Source organism: Tigriopus californicus, chromosome 7 (assembly GCF_007210705.1).
Source record: "Tigriopus californicus strain San Diego chromosome 7, Tcal_SD_v2.1, whole genome shotgun sequence".
Lineage (NCBI taxonomy): Eukaryota > Metazoa > Arthropoda > Copepoda > Harpacticoida > Harpacticidae > Tigriopus > Tigriopus californicus.
This window is the reverse complement of record NC_081446.1, coordinates 11029590-11050686: the sequence shown is the minus strand read 5'-3', so window position 1 is coordinate 11050686 and position 21097 is coordinate 11029590. Positions and strand designations below refer to the sequence as shown.

Here is a 21097-nt window from a genome sequence, read left to right as displayed (position 1 = left end):
ATCGCGAAGAGCATCCTAATCAGCGTTTCTCAAAAAGGAAACAAGGAGGCTTATTGTATTTTCCAACTTCTTAAAAAGGCATGATGAAATATAAAAATGATATGTCCAAATTTTTCGCCAAATTGTGTCCTACCATTTTAGCACTGGTTCATTCGTGAATACTAATGAAAGTGATTGAAGGACCTTTCAGGCACTCTTACTTAGAGGGGGGGGGATCCTGTCCTCGAGATTTTTACGTAAATCTGGTGCCTAAAAAGTTAATCGTAATTGTAACAAATTACAGCTTGAGGACTTGGGAGAAACTCTGAAAGTTAATTACATCGTTATATATGGTACCTTACATCGTACTGCTACTATTTTTTTGCTGAAGTTGTACTCAAGACAGGACTTGAAATCCTCTATTTTTACTGTGATTGCAATATTTCAATCCCGATCGAAGAAAAACTCCTTTCAGCACTCCTAGTCTTAAACGAAATGGCCCAATATCAAATGTAGCTGTCAGATCCTGACATCTCTGAAGTCCTGGATTGATCTTCAGTTTTGGTGAGCGAACACTCGTCAATAATACCGACGAAATCAATGTCAATTTCATGTCCAAGTCTAATCGAATATTATGTGACATGCTTCTAAGAGATCCTCTTTATCAGGCAGCCTGCGTAATTTACTACATAGAGTCGACTGAAGTCAAACAGAGGTGATTGAGTTCAAGTGACTTGTGATATCAAAATGCCGACGCTTTTGCCAATTAACCTGGCTAACCTGCAGGCATCCCTCATGCTGAGGAAACGAGTAAACCGCCCGCACTCCCGATTGTGGATAGTCTCCAAACTATTCCGAATATCACTTCCTTGTCATGTTTAACTCTGAAACAAACATCTGTCACCTCTACACTTCGCCGTTCAATTTCTCTCGAGTTTCCATTTTGACTAAAATCGATAGGTTTTCCTCATCGATTGTTCAAATTATCCTCAACTGCTCATCCATGTGACGGAAAACACCAAGTTCTAGCAAACTCATTGTGGAAGGAACTGCTTTAAAAAGGTAATAAGGAAAACACCATATGTTCCATTGAGTCTCAAGAAAAAGAACTTCCTTGCACAAGATGACAAGAGCTCTGACTAGTTTTGAAATTCTGACCCCATTTTTGTGTAATATCTCTGGCTAAAAGTAACTGAGGGTTGAGAGCTCAGATCCTTTTTTTCTCAGCCCTCGTTTTGGGTCCTTTGCATATTGAGTGGCGAAATTCCAATTTCTGGCAGGTTCCATGCAACGTTAATCTTCCGTGCAGGAGGCCCCTTTTTCACACCACACCTTTTCCCCCATTGTTCCATGTTCAAACCACGAGTTTCCCTTTGAGCATGATGGAAAAACCAATAAATGCGAGCGAGTTTCCCATATACAAGACATTTTATTATTCCAAGGTCGATTTATGTACAATGATGAGAAGTAGTAAGAGAAAAAAGAGAAACATTTAGAGACAGGGATAGAATGAAAAATTACAACAAAGCGGGTGGGAACAATTTTTTTTTTTACTGAAGGTCACGAATGACAGTGGCCCAGTTTGGATTGGGTTGGGTTTTGAATCGGGGTATTTACAGATTTTCAGGTCTACGAATAATGTTCTTAAACGAGTTTTTTTCCGAGTTCTGAAGTGGCAAGGACGGGGATCACAGTGGAAAAGATTGGCATATGTGTTTGCTTTAGTCTGAAAACAAGGAACGGAAATACTATAACCACCACAAGTGTGTGGACCAATTTTTATCACTTTCGGTACCGCGTTACTTTCTTCGTTCTACTCTCAACTCAAGCGATCGAGTGATGAAGGTTATTGGTTCGAGCTTCTCAGGAAAGACTAACGAACACGTACTTGGTGAACTCTGCCCTTGGAACATCATGGCACGTTCCACTTCAAGGTTTCTCATATCTGCATGAATACTAAGGATCAAAGAAAGATGGACCAAGCTTTGAAGAAATGACAGGGGGAGATTTGCAAATGAGTGTAAAGCCGATCCAAACCCCGCCAATTGGAAGAAGAAAAGAGGAAAGGATGTTTAAAGAAATATCCAATGATGTGTCTTATACGAAGCACACACGTACATATGGGATTGGTTGTATATGGCAGAAATGGGATTTTTTTTTAAATGGCATAACATATCGTACGCCAAGCGATCCTTAGCGACGAGTTTTGTTCCATCCAAATCGTCCCATTGGCCTCGTTTTGAAAGTGTCTGGAAGAAAATGAGCTTGTGTGAACTTGGTCGCCCTTGGGGTTAATCTAACAGGGCTTCGTGCATCCCCAGACTTACCTATGAAGATTAGACATCAAGGTACGTAATCACACTACAAAGTTACCAAAACACAGATCATCATGACTAAAAAGTGTGGTTGTTGAATGTAAGGCGTAAATCGACATGGCAGGTAGGTATTTAGAAGGGTTTGGGCATTAGAAAGGACGACTCTCATGACTGGTTGGGTCTTCGACATCTTAGTGACAATGACTAGGAGACAATCCCGGTCGATCTATTCCCAACCAGTCCGAAAGACCGCCTGTTGGCGATGAGGCTGCTGAGGGGTTTGGGGTGGGCCCAGGAATGCCGACCGGTAACCACGATTACCCGGAGCCATTCGACCAGGGTAGTGGTAGTTTGTGATATCTGAAAGAAATCGGGATCAATAGTCTGGTGAATCGATCCATGGTACACCACCCTCAGAGGTGGGTTGACCCAGACTTTGCTTTGTGGGATCGACTTTGAACACAGAGGTCGTACGTAGGTTCCAGAATTCCAATCCGAATCCAATGCGTGCGACTTTGGTGGAAGTGACTTGAAAGCCTACTCAAAATTTCTCTTTACAACTCTTTGTCATCTTCCCTGAGGCCTGGACTGGAAAATGTAAGAAAATTCTGTTGGGCAAGTGTCACGAGTTCGTTTGAAGGGATGAATCCGAATCAGAAGAAGCGCCTTGCTTTTCCTTTTCAAATTCAATAGGAAGAAGGATAACTTTAGAAACGTCAGAATACACAGACACGAACACTTACCACCCATCCCTGGAGCCTCAGGGTAGAGTCTAGAATGCCACCAGAAGGGATGTGCTGTCCCAGGGAGTTGAGCAATGTTTTGAAGGTTCGGCACCGAGCGAGAAGGCGGAGGCGGGGATCGAACCGCATTCTTCGACGAGTTCCGCTCCTTTTTGCCTTCCTTCTTGGTGGTCCCTGTGGGCCCATTTCCGAAATTGGGGACACGTGCTCGAAGGCCACAGTAATAAGGATCATCACCTGAAGTGAAAGGATGATGAATACGTGAGAAAACTGCCTAAGGTGGTGTGTGCATTGCATCTGGGATTGAGAAGGGCTAACCGAGAGGATCGAGAGTACAGGCGTCATTTGTAGTCTCCAACCCATTCAATTAAGGGCACATCTGGCTTAACTAATTGTTGCCTCGGGGATCGAAAGGAGATCCCAGGGTGGATCTGGCGTGGCTCAAATTAAGGCCGCTTGCTTAAGTGAGGAATCAAAACATGGCGGATGACGCGGTCCCAAGAACCAGGAACCTGAGGCCACTCTCCAAAGTGTTTGTGTTAATTCTCACTTACCCCACCTACCTCGTAATTTCTCATACCCACTCAATTGCTTAAACCAACCGCCCAAACTTGGGTGACGATTGGCGAGGAGAGCAACGTCAAATGAAGACAACGAAACATTGCGTGCAATCCAAGGACAGCATCGTATTCCAAGGACGTTTTTCATTTACCTGACTCGTGATGTTTGCGTTTTTCCTCACTTTTCCGACTGGGTCGAATTCGGCTTTTGCTTTTGGTGAGCGTGTGATTCTCCTCATCCATATCATCAGAATAATCGGGACGAAGTTGTGCCTGAAATAGGGTTTTGATCTTTAGTGGATCTCCCAGCGTCAAGAGTCATGTTCCTTTCAGTGATCGCTTGAAGGATCAAATATTACTGCAGACAGGGTTCATGTTCAATGATATAACAGAGATATGATTAAATCTCATAATAGGTTGGGCTCGGAAAGGTCTGGGCAAATGTGCATATTCCGACCCTGTTCCATGGCGTTTGATGTAAGGCTATATTGACCAGGTCCACAATGGTAATGGGATCATCTGGTTGATTACGAGCTTAGCCTTTTTCCAAAACGAGCGTTTTTCATCCACTTGTATGGATCATGTAACAAATGTTTTGGATGTAAAATATTCCCTGGGAGCAAAACTGGAAAGCAGGGTTCCAGTCCAGTTTTCTTATGAACAAATTGGTATCCAGGTCAAACTTTTCCATGGTGAAATAGCTGCTTAATGATTTATTCATTCTCTATCGCTCATTGCTGGACATACTTGGCGTTTTACTTGTGCGATTCATACAACACTGCGGATCGACATGAATTCTTCCAATGAGAACCAATTTTCAAATTAACAAATTACATCGCTTCACAGAATTTGGAATTTCTTGCAAAGTTGAGAACCCCCCCCGATCTTGATAAAAACTGTCCGTGATTGCATTTTGCGAAAAGGGAAAGATTACGTTAAATACGAAGTTGACTGATGGTGCACGGCCAATAAATGTCGAGATTTTCGAGCTTTGGCTTGATCAGACATTGATCTCCGATGAAATACGAGAACCTGGACGGGTTCCAAGTTTATGAAAACGTTTCAGCTAGTGAAGCAAAATCCAACGTTCTCTTACCTCTTTTTCATTTCTAAGCTTAACTTACTACACCTACGAGTAATTTTGTCTCTACACAAATTTCCTTATCCTTGAAAAAAAAAACCCGTCCGAGTGCTCTCCGTTATGAAATATTATAAATATGAATAATAGAAGGAAGCATTGCTTTATTTACAAAAATGTCTCGACGTATCCCACAAAAAGGCCGAGCAGACCGAAGTTTTATCCAGTTAAGTACTTGAGTGCCAATCAAGCGTCTATTCCAAGTCATTGGAAGGCCTTTCTCTTCTCCTCTTGAATCTGGATGTAAATTTATGTGCCCATTGCTGATTGAAAGCGTCTATCTCCCATCCACGAAATTCGTTTCTTCCAGAGGAGTGTACAAGTATGTACGTACAGGGTGTGTCAAAAAAAATGAAACACCTATTTGTGCCTCTCATCACTCTAGATTAAAATACTGCACCTATTCAAGCTCAACAACATATCAGCGGTCAATTAATCGGCTGAGAAAAAATTAAAGCACACACTACTAGTCACTTCGATGTTCATCAACGGCCATTTTAAAAAGAAGAGCGTTCGTGCCCCCACTTCCTCGATTTCAAAACGTTTCTAATAAAAGTTCTGTTTACATAACCTATTTGCATAGCCTATTGTCCCATTGTATGTTGAGCTTCGAACATTTTCTCGTCGTTTTTGCATCACCCTGTAGGTGTTGATGTTGATCCATTACGACAGTACTTTCCCAGTGAGGGCTCACCTTGGACCAATTCTGAGGGCCGAAGTACTCCTTGTCTCTAGGGGGTAATCGAGGAATGTTCTCGCCACTACTTCCATTGGAGTTTCCTCCATTCTCTCGCCCGCTGTTGTTGCCCTTGCCTGAGGAGCCCGAGGAGCCGGAAGGAGTTAGCGAATAGGGGTCCTCATCCGACGAGCCTGAGGCCACAAAACGCTTGCGAGGCTCTGAACTGTGACGACCGTTGGGTCGGGTGGGTGAGGCCGAAGAGGATGCACTGAATGACACTAAAATTAGAACGACATTATACATACTAGGAAACTGGAGCAATATCAGAGAGACATGGTTGGTATTTGGTTGGTAATAAATGAACGAGGTTATGACACAATAACACAAACAAAGCGAAAAGAGACAGGACTTTACCCGCTGTTTGCCGTTGTTTTCCAGGGAATCGGGGATTTTCCCACAAAATACTGATTCGTTAATTTGATTGGATCAACTTTTTGAGGATTAAGTCTTTGTCATGTGATTGAGGAAAGGAACGGACAAAGTGTTGTCAGGGTTTTCAAATCCGATCATCAAAATAACGAGACGCAGATAGTGTTTCTTTGCGTGTTATTGAATTTGATATATAATGTCTTACTACAAAGCAACATATACGTACGACCTTTGAGACAGAAGGAGCTGACGTAAAAGTTGAATGACATAAAGGTCATCCCACCTGACACTATCCAACGAGCTCCTTTGAAAACACCTTTAAAGGCCTACAAGGCCATGGTTGTCTATAAACATTTCTAGACGAATGGACAGCTTGCGTTTCTTTAAAGGAGCAGACCTTTCAACCTTTCTTCGTCAGCCTTTTTCAAAGGCTGAACTTTTGCATTACCTTGTGAACTGCTAATAGGTAGGGATGGCATGGGCATTTTCGCTTTGAGCATCTCTAGGGCCACCACGTTAATGAGCATGATCCAAATGGGCGAGTCGAGGAGCTCGGGCTCATTTTTCGAGAACGCGATGGTGGAAATGCATTGACACTCGAGCTTGCGGCGATCCGGGTAGTTGCGCTTCATCTCGCGGTTCACGTTCTGTTGGAATTTCTTCATGTCGAACAACTTAAAAGGTTTTTCTAAGTCCAGGAGTCCGTTGGGGAGTTTGAGGATATCATTGCTGACTGCGTTCTCTTCGATAGTGTTCTTGACGAAGATCGAGTGCTTGCTGAACCTCTTGATGAGGATGTTGCCGGTCTCGTCCATCTTGATCTTACAGCCTTGTCCAATTTGGGCCTTGAATTCTTCGGTCTTTGGATCGCGCATGGGATTTTCAAATCCGTTCACTCCGATTCTGTAATTTGAACGCAATCATAAAAGATAGATTTTGCACCAAGACATCCTGAAGATGTGTTTTTTTGTGTTCTATTGATCATAACCAACCTGAATCCGTCGAATCCATCGTTGCTTCCATTCACCGTGAGAACAGGGGCTCGAGCGTAGGCTTTGGCCACCCTGCGATTCCGCTCTAACACGATGACTTTGGCCCAAATTTCGTCGTCGATGGATTCCCATTTATTCAAGACTTCAAGAATGTGATCCTGTAATCGAGAACATTGGCGTTATTAGTAATCTAGTGCACACACCCATCCATAGGCCATCAATTCAGGGGCCAACCAACCCCTTTGTTAGCCTCACTCTCTAAATGGGAGGGACCATTACACAATTCGTTTGGCTCATTTTTCACGAGATTGAAACATTGAGCTTGACTTAATTTGCACCTTCAGCTCCGTTGGTTAGAGGACACATCCTGTCGTCCAATCCACATTCATGTCTACGTAATTCTTTTTGCCTCGGACGAGCCTTCTAAATTGCCGGGCTCGAACCTGCAACGCTTTCAGTGTACATGTGCAAACCCAAATATCCCCAGAAGCCCTCGTTCAGTCCACATATTTGAGGCCTAAAACAGACTACAATGACCGGGAACTGACCTAATGGTCTAACGGTAAGGACCCATACAAACCCCACACTACATCAAAGCATGAAGTCATTAAAAGCTAATGCGTCATAAGCGAGGACTTGAGATGAGGGCTTTTCCCACCCACCTAATCTCCAACGAATCCCGTAAACCTGAAATCCAAGAATGGTGCGTGCTTGCTGTAGGGGGGGTTTTCAGGCTTTGTAAAAAGACAGAGACCCCGCCCACCTCTATTCAAATGAGGAAGAAGATGATGATACAGCTAACTTGTCATCGTATCCCGCCATTTAGTGGTACAAAATTCAAGACATTTAGGTCTGAGGGCCAGTCCCACTTTAGCAAATTCGGAATGGACGTTCAACGCCTGGAATTGTTAACGAATCGTTTATTATATGACGTATACAAAGTCAAATGGCAAGCCTGAAAAGCCACAGCTGCCGGAAATGCCACTAGTCTCGCCTTGAAAATGCCCGTTTAACTGGTGTGATTCTTGCAGCGTTGCCGATATTGATGCTGGTTTAAACGTGTTGATCAAATTTTCAAACATCTTGAAAGGCCCTGAAGTATACCCGTCTGGAGCTTATATTCCTAGGATAGTCAATTGCTCATCCCACCCCATAAGTGACCCACCCGCCAACCCGAATATTACAGTAATCTTCGCTCTTGGCTTTGTCCGATATCTTAGGTGTGGTATGCATTTTTGGCATTCTTCCTCTCTTTGATTTGAAAAATAAATTATGTTTGTGGGTTTATTCAGTGTTAGCCCCAATCAGGAACTGGTACGTAATCGAGTTGAGAGGCCTGGAAGGCTGCCAGATACGCATGGGCCCATTCTAGTCTCATCTTCGTGCTTAACAAGAGTACTTACCAAGGAGCAGAGCCTAGCAGAGTTGTCTCTCGCTCTCTCGTTTTATCTGGCTCTAGAATTGCATGAGATGCAAGCAAAATAGCCCCATGAAACGAGAGGGCAGGAGGCAACTGTCGTTCCAATGTAGTTTGTATTTATTACGTACTTGAGTGCAGAAATCAGCTCCCCACCAATCGAGAAGTAATAAATGAATGAACGGATCCCGAACACAACTTGAGGGGCGAATTGCAAATGGTCTCTTTGCTTTTAATGTGCATTGGTAGAGTGCGCATAAATTGCCCAGAGGGCTCCTTGCACAAAAAGTACCTTTGTTATCATTGGTACATTATCAAAAACAACAGCGACACATGCAAGCAGAGAAGAAGAAGTCCCTGGCTAGTGAATGGGACTTACTACTAATATACACTATTCGAATTGTTCGAACTACTTGAACAAGAACAAAAATGTTAAACAGAGCCCTGGGCGATCCAAATGTCGATCAACTACTCCATGTCACGGTGTTACTCACAAGTTTACGATTTACGCCAGGGCTGTATTACTTACTCTTGGCTGTTTTTGGCACCGACCTATCCCAAGGATTCGTTACAATTTGAAGGCCTTCGCGAGGCTCAAAAATGGAAAATGACGCAAAATTGGTGTCGGCGGCGGCGGCGATGACGCAAGCAACGAAGACGCCGATGATGATGGTACGGATGCAGAGGAAGACGCAAAAAAACCTAACGTGAACCATTCCTTGAGGGCAAGCTGACATTTCTGTTCAGTTATCCTGATGAAGGTGTGTTCTTGGTAGGTGATAGATATTCAATTGACTATAACGGATCGGCAAAAGGTAAATGTCGGTGGATGAAAATCTGAAATCTCTCCAGTCATCCTTAATCTTTATATAACCGGAAACCTAGTGATTCAAAGTTTCAGCGTCTCGTTTCTTTCCCATTTCGAATCAATCTGCTCTTGAATTGAGGAACACGGAAATGAGGCCAAAATAGACGGAGACGGACAACAAAAACCGGCCTTGCCTTGGATCTTGTAGAGCTGAATTCATCCTCCATTTGAGATGACAAAGGTTTCAATAAAAGCGTGAAATGTTTTACCAATCTTAATTGCTCTGTTAGATCCGCTACATTAGTATTGCCTACAAAAGCCTCTGTGCTCGTTGTGGTAAAGAGGACCCCTTCAGAATGGAATGCATGGCTCCGTGTATGTAGTTAGTGTAGTCTGGTTGGCACTTTCATCCATGATGAACCGGCTCCGTTCCCATTTTGGCGTCAAGGCGAAGGATTCTACATCTCAATGTGTAGAGAGGTACATCATCTCACCCTGAGTTCCTCCTTGACTGCCAGACTGCACTGTCAGAAATTGGTCTTCATGCAACAAATGGTGCCATTTTACGCGTCCAGGAGTTTTGAGGCCACTTTCTCGCCGGAACCACGTTAATGGCGTTGCATTTGTTAAATCGGGTTCCGAATACGAAAAAAAACCATACAAACGTCAGAGCGTTGGATGCGATTTTTTTGAACAGTGCTCCAATCAAGGACCTTTGCATCTCTGGTCGAATCTTCATGAACGGTTTCGTTTGATATCGAAGACTTGGTCGAATCCGAAATCTGAATGGATAAAGTGCGTGGAAGTCAAATTTGCTTCAAGGCTTCAGAGAGACTTCCTTGGCCGTGTTTGGCGAGATGAACAATTAGTTGTTGATCCCGGGCTGAATTCATCGAATCAAATTGCTCAGAAGGAGTTCTCATGATTGGTCGGCGACTTTATTAATTCTGAGCCCTTCCTGACCTCATGGCGATCGACCATTCATATTCTGTATTGCTCAAATCATTCACAAATTACCAAAACCCCGCGGGAGTTCCATTCCCAAATGTAGCACCGTACCTATGTTCGCTCATGTCGAAGCAGTGACAACATGATTTCGAGGTCAACCCCCGGAATTGAGGTCGGTAGGCTCTTCGGGAAAAGGAACAGGAGGTAGAAACACTGAAGAGGAAATGGGCATGTTCACTGATCGTAAACTTAAAAGGAAGATCTTCAGAGCTGACCTGATCCAATTATGCCCATAACAAGGACTCCCATCAGATTCCCCTTCAAGCCACGACCCTCCTATACTACGCAGAGTCCTGCCAAGCATGGAGCAATTCACTGATCAAATCCTCATTTTGATTTGTTTGCTCCTAGAAACAGAGTGTTGGTGGATGTGCATATCATGTGGTCTTTGAATGATAACTACTCGAGGTAAGCCAAAAAGCCCCAATCAACCTTATGCAAAACCACGGAAAATGTCGAGCGCTTATTGGACTGCTGACGTTTTATCACTCTTGCAGTCCGAGGACAATTAATCGATCCTCGTCAAAACTAGTTCAAAATACAACAGACCAGCTGTCCTTGAGTATCAATGTGCCTTTCAAGTTTTGGAAGCCTCTTCTTCTGCTTCTTCTTTTGATGGACAACGACGACGGCGATGGCAACAACATCTTCTTGGAAGTTGGTCAGATTGGCCGGCAAAGCCCCATGCAACATGTGTCAATTAAAACGACTCCCGAACAAGTGCTTCAATCAGATCAGTCCAGTCTTGGAAAGATCCCGATTCCGGGACTTTTAGTGCAGGTTTTTGAAGCCAACTTTGATTGAGAGACTGGATCCCACAACCACTTTTGGGGTCGGCCGTGTGTCCATCCAAGGGTTCGTCTGAGACTTCAGAGTCGCATCCCGAAACAGTTTGAGGATGAAGAGCTGCTTCGGGTTCTGAGATTGAGGTGGTCTGTTTCATAGACATATGGGGGGGCTTCTATCTCAACACCTGCCTCGGGGTTACGTGTGTCTGGGGATTGGATGAGCCTCCATTCTTTGGTGATATCTTGAAGGGTATACATTTACTGCACTATCATTGCACCCTTGAGGGGAATTCAACCAATCCCGTTGTGCGATCACCAGAGCTGGATGCTATTTAAATACGGTGGATTGGGAAATAAAACGCGAATATAGAAGTAGATACGGCAAAGAGCTTGCAATAGAGGTTAGTGCTTGAAGCTTCACCCACGTGGATACTTCCTTTCAGGAGAGGGAAATCAGTCAAGTGTTCATGAATTAGTAGGAAATAGCCACATTAAAATTCTGTTCTATTGACAAAAGGGCCAAAAGGCAAGAGTCACCCGATTCCAGCTACTTTCATTTCTGTTCATCGCTCTTCATTACCTCAAGAAATTTGTCATGTTGTTTCACTTTGATGAATGAAGAGGACGTCTTGGTCGACATTTTTGCTCATCAAAGATGTTCTCTTTTATTACAAGGAGCTCGAAAACCAGTTCGTGCAAAAAGATATAAACTTTAATGGTGGTCGTACACTCTTATGCTTTAAAGTGGGCCTACACTGAGATAAACCCTTTCATGGTTCATAATAGCTGAGCTAAAATAGGTGGACCTATCAAAGTAATCACTGAAGTCTTATAAAAATCATGTAAATGTTTATAGAATTATCAAGTTGAATGACAGTTAGTCATTGGCTGGTAATGCCATTATTTCCTTCAATAAGTTGGTTGTCTTGATCGATGCTTAGAAATGTTAGTTCATCAAGGGAGTCCACCACTCTGAGGATAACAACTTAAGTCAGAGGGAACCGATCCAATAAATCAGGCTCATTGTTTGACTGAAAGATCTGGAATTGATTATCCAAAGGAAGCTTTAACAAGGCCCAACGATGACACTGCGTTGCTTTTGTCGTGATGGTCCTTTGGCTATTGCTACTTCCATACTATTAGTTTAACTTCCATTACTACTAGTGCTTCTACTACAGCAACAACTGCTTCCGTTGCCAATGAAGGATAATTTATTGGAAACCTCCATTAAGATCCTTAGAATTGATCAAAGGGCTCTTTGGCTGATCTGCTCTTTGCGACTGACTTTGAGACTAATGAAGAACAAAAGAATCCAGTGGATCTTCAAAGGGCGGATTGCAATTTCTTGGAGATCTTCTCATCCTCAACCTCAACAACGAGATCTTCCTGGTTTCATAAGCAGGATTCTCGTCAAGCCACTCATCCCCTCTCCACTGATGATCCAACTCGATTGACCACTGTTTGTTCGTCTCTCTCTCTCCCCCAAAAAAAACCAGGATCATTACATCCTCTTAGTATTCAGAAGCCCGTGTTTGAGTGGCAAACAATGCCAAATGAACTGGACCAAAACCACAATCATTTGTTTGGTTTGCTTCCCTATTGGAATGTTGAGCAGGTTGAGGGTTGCAGGTTGCAGGTTTGCAACTTGTGGCCGTGTCACTTTGCAGGAGTTGAGAGTCAGCAATTGCATTTCCTGCTTGGCCTCTTCCCGAGAGCTTCTTTTTGTACCAGCATTTTCAACGGCGAATAAATAGATAGGGGTACCTCTTAAACCATATTAACCTAAAGTACGCAAGTGCCCACGAAAGACAATGAGTTTCGATCCCCCATCTTTTTGGCAAGTCGTCAAACCAGAAAGTAACCGACCATTCGCAAAAATGGCTGCGGTAAAAGAAGGGCGTTCGAATAGAATGCAGATCTTGACCAGGATTAAAACACATGGCAGATGCCTGCCCAATGGTCAAAAAACGAGAAGAAGATGCAAGCCAAAGGGGTCTTCTTTTGACATGCTATGTGCGTAATTTCAAACGTGTGGCTCATCAGAGAATTCCTGAACTGGAACTAGATGGGGAATGAACAAGTTTACGTTTTGCATGTTCTCTCATTGATCCGGGGCTAAGCGTTATCCATGACCCATCAAAATCGATCCCATTTATGGAAATCATTTTATCACTTCCGTCACTTTTAAACACCCTTCCCCCCATCCCCCCGTATGAGGATCAACTGTCAAGTACTCATCAACTAAAATAATGTGCCCTTAAATGGAGAACCCTTGATCAGATAAGCTGATCAAATGCAAAGTCATTGACTTCAGAAAACAATCCCTGCCCAAAGTGCCATCAAAGCCCCGGATTTTCTTTCTTTGTTTTACGGACCGGCGGCGAGAATTATCTGGAGTTTCATCAATCCCAAGACAACAATATGTCGGCCACTTGTTGTGCAAGGCCATCTGAAACGTCTACCAACAGTCTCGCTCTTGAATGAAAAGGACTCAACACTCTCGAGTCTCAAGCACTTAACGCATCGTCAGCTGGACTCTTTCTTTCTCTTTTCAATCTCTTCAGAGCACATAATCCTCCTTGACGGCCGCCGATAACTATGGTAATGGCTCGGGCAAGTGAGTACAAGCAAGGTCAGTGAGGAAATGCCAAACCCGTGTTCCCTCCCATCGAAAATGGAATTATGCTAATCCCCACCTACCTTATATAGCTTCTCTTTTTGATACCACACATCATCTTCTTCCCTGTACTGGAAGGCCGCGTTGTCCATATGAAGGTCATCCCTGGAGCGGGAGAGAATCTTCCGCCGGGAGACCATGGCCACCACTGGAGGGGAAGGTCGACGACTGGATCCCGTACCCCCCGGGCCTCCTCCTCCTCCTCCTCCTCCGCCAACAATGGCCGTGTTCCCTGAGGAGAGCACACCCCCGTTGGAGGGCGGGTTATTCGTACTCGCTAGAGTCACGTTGGACGAGGATATGGCCGTGTTTGATTGGGAGAGCACTGTGGGCCTCTGAAGGGTGCCAGAGGGAGGTGACGACTCGGAGTTGTCCGTGTAGAGGTCGTGGTGGTGGTGGTGGTGGTCGTCCTCCTCGAAATAGCTGGAAGAGGAATCAACCACATTTTAGTTAGTTGCATTGTTTCATGCCTAATCTGCATTGGAATCGACAAATATGTTCGCTTGTGGGTCGTTGGGGGGGGGATATGCGATTATGTTTCTATGAGCGCGGGATGCCCGTTGGGCAGTGGATCGGCAACAAATTCGCTTCTCACGGAAATGGCTCCTATAAGCACTTTTTTTACCCGTTTCGGGACGGATAGCTGAATGCCAAAGGTGGGCAATTCATGTCATGCCACCCCTCGGCTCCTGTCCTACACCTTCAGGCTGTCATCCATCAATAGTTGACATCACCACTCATACAATGGAATCCGGGATGGCCACCGAAACACTCAACGCACATCATTGCCTCGATACGCACAATAGGTACATAGACATAACTACTGATCAAGGTTCGAGCACGCCCCCGCTTACAATAATCCGATAGCTCCTCTCGATGGAAAGAAAACTAGGATGCTTTTGGATTCAAACCAATGTTATTTCAAGACGTGAGCATTTTTCGAGTTCTCGAGTGCACACATTTGGACATGACGTGCATGGGTTGGAGGAGCTTGATTATGTCACGCAACAAGGGTTTTTGAACTCCCACCTTAATATTTGGCTATTTTGCATATTAAATCACAAAGAACACGACCATTCAAACACAATGCCAACTGACGCTATGATATATGAGGATACAAGATGCAATGTAAGGTGAACTCGTGTAATTTTGTTGTCCAATGCACACCCAGAATGCATTAGTCGTCTTATTACTTATTCATACCCCTCGCATAGATTCGATCAACCAGAACAAAGATGTCCTTAACGTTGAGAAAAGATCTCTCATAAGTCAAAACTCGCATTCCAATCACCGAACAACCAATCATGCTGCTAACAAGGACCTAATGCAATTCAGTGTCGGTTCTCGGGTCCAGGAATTAAGATTTCTGAGCCAATTCTGATCCCTGATTTTTTGTTATCGTCAGATCATTCATGGAAACCCTGTAGCGAGAGGATATCAATTACAAGTTATTACTCACTCTGCCAAGGTCAAGACTGAATCATGAAATTCAATTGGATGCCAATCCCCGCCAAAGAAGAGGAAAAAGAAGAAGCAGAGGACGACGACTGCGACGGCGATGCCGAATGAGGATCCAGACCCACGAAATAGTTTAACCCTGGGAACCATTAGCCTCGTCATTATCACCTTTATCCTCGATGGTAAATGGTCGTGTTGCTCTCTTCCAATCAGTCAAGTGTGAGAGTGGAAATTGTCACTGTCTGTTAAAGAGAGAAGTGAGCCAGTTCCATCCATTCGGATGATGAAGATGATGATGATGTATCAATTTATAAATTACATTCATGCTTCGCAGATCACTTGTGGCTACTGATTGAAAGACTGGAGCTGAACAACCGCAGGTAAAACAATTATTTCACCCTTTTGATACTTGCTTTTATGCCGGTGATTTCTTCCACCAAACGCTTAATGAGTGTCTGATTAAAAGTCCGGAGCATTGAACTACGCGAAAGGGCACAGAACAAAAATGATGTCGTATTCTATGGGTCAGAACCACAATTTAAATATAACGATGGCTCCCCTTCAAAGTAGGAAGTATACTTATTCCCTTCTAATCATAGAAAATCTCTTCATTGTGTGTGTGTCCAAGAGTTAATTATGTAAAACTAACCCGTAATGCATCTTCACCTTGAATGGTTTCCAAAAGGAAATGCGCTAAAGACAAACTCATTATGATATTCGAATCTCTCGTTGGGGATCTTTTCCCCAAAAATATTGGCTGGAACAAATTTCCGCATTGACCTAGCCGAGTTGAGGGATAATTTTTCCCCCAAGACTAATTATACACATTTATTATCTACTCATATGTGTACACGTACCCAATTCTAGCTAGTAGTGCGCAAACAAATGAACGTCCATTCATCTTGGTTCGTGCAAGGATGCCCAAAAAACGAAAGATGGTACGCAAAAGATCGGGAGAAGAACAACCTCACCAACCATAAACCCCTTTTAACTTGAAAACATTAGCCTCTAGGACCTTGCGATCGTTATCGTAAATCACGATCACTCTTCCATAGACATTATCGCTCGATTGAAAACATAATAAATCTTTGTTTAACCGTCTGTCTACAAGCTCAGGGTTACCAGTGAGCATCAACCACACGAAGACAGAAGATATATGAGAAACAAATTCTGCAAAGTGGAGCAAGAGACAACTTGGGTTTGGCTGATTTCAATGGCATATTGGAATTTGTCTCAATGGTACAATACATAGATAGGTTAAACATATTAAACCTGGGGATCAAGAGAAACGCAAAGCATAAAAAGGTCGAGAAAGGTTCGACATCGAATTGGGACCTCGTTAGAAATGCCGTTCCTTCCGTTTAGAGTTGTAGTTTATCTTAGTGTAGTTGTTCATGCAGGTCTTCAATGAAGCGCACCTTGTCTTCAATGCACAATGACGGCATGAATTTGTACTTGAAGTCAATTTTGCAGCTTGTTCATTCATGGTCGATGTTCAAAGGATGTCATTCTCATGATCTCGGCAATATTCCCACATTCAAATCCAGTCCCTTCTTCAATTACATTCAACCAAAACCATGATCGTCATCACCGAGCTCAACCACCATCAGCGACTTCATTCTCGTGCGCTCTTTAGCTCACTCGAGCCTGACGACACTTTTTTTCCTGTTGGCATGAAAATCACCAGTTAAGCCCTATGAACAAGGCATTGGACTGTAATTTACAATTGCGAACCTGAACTCTGACCTACTCAAGAGAGTCTGAATTAAAAAAAAATCTTTTGGAATGGCATGTACTAGCAGTAAGAGCAACTTCCATTTATCTACATGCTTGTATGTATAGCACTGGTTGAAGTGGAGGAGGCAGAAATTTCTTACGGGATTTGCAAGATGAGTCAGTTGTGGTTTCGTTGTGAAGGGGGTTAGACTGACTTGCCACGATTTCTCAGGTAAAGCCCCATGTCTACCAATCCCGACCTACACAAGTAACACCATGAATGAACGATCTTGAAAGAGGCGGACTTGCACAACTTTCGGCTTTGAAACGAGATGATAATGTTCTCAAACACTCGAGGTGAGGATGATTCAGCTTTCCTCCACAGAGACGAACTTGCCGAGCAAACCACTCGCACATTGGAGGGACACAGGGAGACTACTCCCAGGCAATGAAGATCAAGAGCTAATTTGACGACAGTTACACTTTTTTGTGAATTATCCCACAAACAGCGAACAATAAGAATCAAGGCCAAGGAACGAAGACTCTCATTCATGAGAAATGCATCATCCTTGCCTTGGATTCTTGCCGACATTTTACCCGATCTCCAGCGAGAACAGGAGGCTCTGAACGACAAATAGTTGAGGTGTTAGTACATACGAACTGTTTGCAGACCATGGAGCATTGACAATTTCTCTCTGTATTTACCAGAATACTATACATCATTTCTATACACTCTCTCGCACATCCCCTTCGTCTGCATCCCAAAAGCAAGATCCGACACTTCGAAATATTGCTCGTGCATTTACAATCACCCATGACTTTTACAGCTCAATTTCAGGCTACAAAAACATTGAAATAACTTTTGTCAACGACGAGGTTGGTTCTTTCACCATGTCACCTTGCCACATCCTTCACAGGGGTACCACCAATCTCATTTTGGCTCTGTTGTAAAGCAATTTTCCATCTTTGGCCACCAGTCCCACCACCATCCGGCATTTACTTCTTCGTACATATGTAAAGAGAAGTTCAAGTTCATCGGCCTTGAGAAGCTCATGATTTAGGCATGAATTGCTCGCGTTTAGACGCATTCAAGACCCAAAAAATAGGCTGGTCACACTTCCAATCAAATTGAGGGATAAAGGGTTGATGTGGGGGGGTTCGAATCGCGCCTGGGCTCGAAAACGAATTTGCACCTTCAAGTTACAAAACAAATTGAGCCGAGGCTCCACTTCCAGGAATATTTTCGACGGTGATGCCAAGTTCAGGAAAACTCAATCGCGCTATTTACTTCCGAGGCCTTCACGTTCGTTATTTCGAATGCTCTCGCATGGATTGAACAAGAAAACTTTTGGAAAGAATGGTATGAAGAAAATGTACGAAAAATATCAATGCTATCTACATGGAATACACTGTGTGTGTATGCGTGTTTGTATGTATATGTGTGTGTGTGTTTGTGCTCTTTAGCCAAAAACCAAACAAATCGACGCATGTTGCGCAGCACACGAGAACACTCGTCGCCATCTTGCTAATTACAGAACTTTCTGCCGTTCGTAGGAGCGAGGAAATCTTAACGAGATCCACTGGCGTCTCATAAAATGGCTGTCAAAGCCACAAGATAATAATGTTTCATGTTGTTGAACTGGATTTTGGTCTAATGGTGGGAAAACTATGCCATGGTGACCACTCCTAATGGAGCCATCACAATCCTTATGCACCTAGAAGCTTTTTTCCTAGCGTGAAAGGTTAATGAAGCCAAATTGTCGCATTATGGGGCGCAGGCGTCGTCAGAAGCTATGGATCGGTTCCTTTTGCATTGGTCCTTGGTCCCTCACGATTTCGATTCAGGGTGATGGTTTCGGTTTTGAAAAGTCACTTGGCGGAAAACCGCACGTTTATCATCTCATTAGGTTGAGAACGACGGATATTGTTAGCCTTTCCGGTCAAACCTGAGATAATTGGGTTAAGGTGATTAAAAGCACGGGACAAGCGTTTCCGCAATGTACTTTTGCATTAAAGAACCGCATATCAACAAACATAGACTTTTGGCTTTGTTGCAAAACGGATTCTCATGGTATGAAACGAAATTGGAATCTTGACAGACACAAATTCGGGGGAAACCCCGCTCCCTCCTCAATCGAAGAGCGCGAGTAAGTAATACAAAGGCATCTCATATTGGCTATATCAACACTAGGTAATCCAACCTGGCACTTAATGTAATTAGAGAGGTGTAATCCAATCGCTGAGATATTGGAAAACAAGCTCAAAAAGTCTGGATAAGCGATTGGATTGGGTTGGGTTGACTCGTTTTGTCTCCAAGTTGACCAACTTGATTGAAAGGCTTGGAACCCGATGATGAAGACAAAGATATCATGATGTTACCTGATCCCTAATGAATTAGGAGACATCCTGTCGCACAGGATGTGTTGAAGAGGAATCATCGTGTTTAAGTGAGGCAAATCTTCCGCAGGTTTGTACCGTAAATTGGCCCTCAAAGTTTAATGGGGCGAGTCTGGCTCAAGATGACTGAATCACTTTTTTTCTGGGGGGTTGGGGGAGGAACGGGAGTCATAGGGGTTTCCGATATCTTAGACCAAACTCTCACGACCAGACGATCGAGTACAGTACTATGATTGCGACATTCTCAGTGGATTTAATTGCAAGATGAACAAACAGAGTTTTGCTTCGCTGCAGTGCATGAGTCAGGCTCGAAGAGTACAGTAAGTGTAGTATACATACTAGTATAGTATCTACCGATCATGGATGATGTACCCAGGATCGTGATCACTTCTGATATACTGCCTCCAGCACTTGCGTTCATTTACCCACCTTAAATGTCACTTTGATGAGGCTTGTATCTAGATTTATGTCTTCCAGGCATTTTGTTACAACTTTAAAAGATCAGGTGCATGGTTCCACGATTATACCTTCGTTCGTTTGGTTGGAAAAGATCGGAATTGTTAAGAAACTGTCAATCATTATACTAAATGCACAATGCATGTAGAGATTTTGAGACGTTTTACGGGAACTGAAGGCGCTTACTCAATGACTTTAATGGTAAAATGTGGTTTATCGAATAGCATTGAATCGATACCGTCAACAGCGAGAGTGACCTATTCGTAATTCATAATTTTCAGACCAGAATTCAATTTCATCTTAGCCACAAGTAGTAAGTACGTGTATGGTTCCATTTGGACCCTCCTAGCTATTACAGTAAAATGCCTGGCGGGAGTACGTTGGTAAACATTCCTGGATAAAGCCAGTCGATAAGCACAAACCTTGTTCGTTTTTTTGGGAATTAAGACACGAAACTTCATTGGCTTCCCAACTTCCATCCAAGTTCCCTCCCAAAACTGCCCTAGCCATTCAGCCAAACCAAAATTTGGGGCAAGACATGAGGACGGTGCAGCTGAGGTGCATGTCCATCTGATGCTGACTTGTCAGTCCACTATTTAACATCTATCTGTCCCTGTGGACAACCAAACCCGGCTGATCCAATGAAGAATGACGACGAGATGGATGGATAGAAGCACTGAGACAGTTGGATAATTTCATCCCATTGTTCAAAGGAGAGGAGGGTCCATCCAACTATCCATTTTCCATTGGTTCGAAGTTCGAACGCAACGTACGAAGACGAAAATGAAAGTTCCATGCAGCGTCTGTTCACAGATCTGAACGAGATCTGTCACCTTGTGGAAGTTGTAAATTGGATATTTCCACTTCACTGGAAAGTCCTACACTCTGAATCGAACTCATCGTCTTACTTAGGTGCACCTGTTGTTACTTTTCATGGAGAGGAAAAAATTAAGCTTTTTTTGGTGAAGACCGCAAGTTAGGTTTATCATCTAGAGTTTTGACTGACTAGCCCACTACAAGATCGTGTATCTAGTTCATTTTCTACAACTGCTTTCAATCCATGTGATGGCGATGATGATGATGATCTCTTTGAACAAAACAGACTTTCAAAGTCGTCGTCGTCGACGTTCATCTTTTTTTTTCTCCCCTGCATGGTTTGCTTTTGAAAATCACAGAAAATCACCTTCACGCCACTTGTTTGTAAAAGGAAAACAAAATCAAAGCAAGGTCCCTCTTTTATTGAATTGAACACCAGAGCTAAGGCAACGATGCTTTGGCATTATCATTGTGTCGAATTCTTGTAACATTAATCTAGTTTCAGAATGAGCTCTCATCTGGAGCAGGAAGTTGACCTCCTCCTCCTCCTCCTCCTCCTTCTCCTTCTCTTCTCCTTCTCGTTTTTGTCGGAGTTCCTTCTCCTCTTATTGAGATTGGGCGCCCGACTACTTCGTAGGAACGGGACCGTTCATCTAGATAAGCATTCCTGATTAATTAGTTTGTGAGTTGCTGTTGACATTGGTTCGAAGAGGAAAACCAG

The 21097-nt window shown here is 43.4% G+C and overlaps 1 protein-coding gene across 2 annotated transcripts in view; it reads right to left on the bottom strand.

Moving 5' to 3' along the window:
- Window positions 1-1388: 1388 nt before the first annotated feature.
- The window catches only part of LOC131882930 (uncharacterized), a 103367-nt gene continuing 83658 nt past the window's right edge, over window positions 1389-21097 (bottom strand). The window contains exons 2-9 of one of the 2 annotated variants that reach the window (XM_059230221.1): window positions 13557-13956; window positions 6836-6993; window positions 6292-6746; window positions 5430-5692; window positions 3750-3870; window positions 3038-3274; window positions 2307-2654; window positions 1389-2228 (exon numbers count right to left, since the gene is read on the bottom strand). In XM_059230221.1, the coding sequence (XP_059086204.1) occupies window positions 2521-2654; window positions 3038-3274; window positions 3750-3870; window positions 5430-5692; window positions 6292-6746; window positions 6836-6993; window positions 13557-13956 (1768 nt within the window). In that variant the 3' untranslated portion in view covers window positions 1389-2228; window positions 2307-2520. The other variant, XM_059230222.1, reaches the window with a different exon arrangement.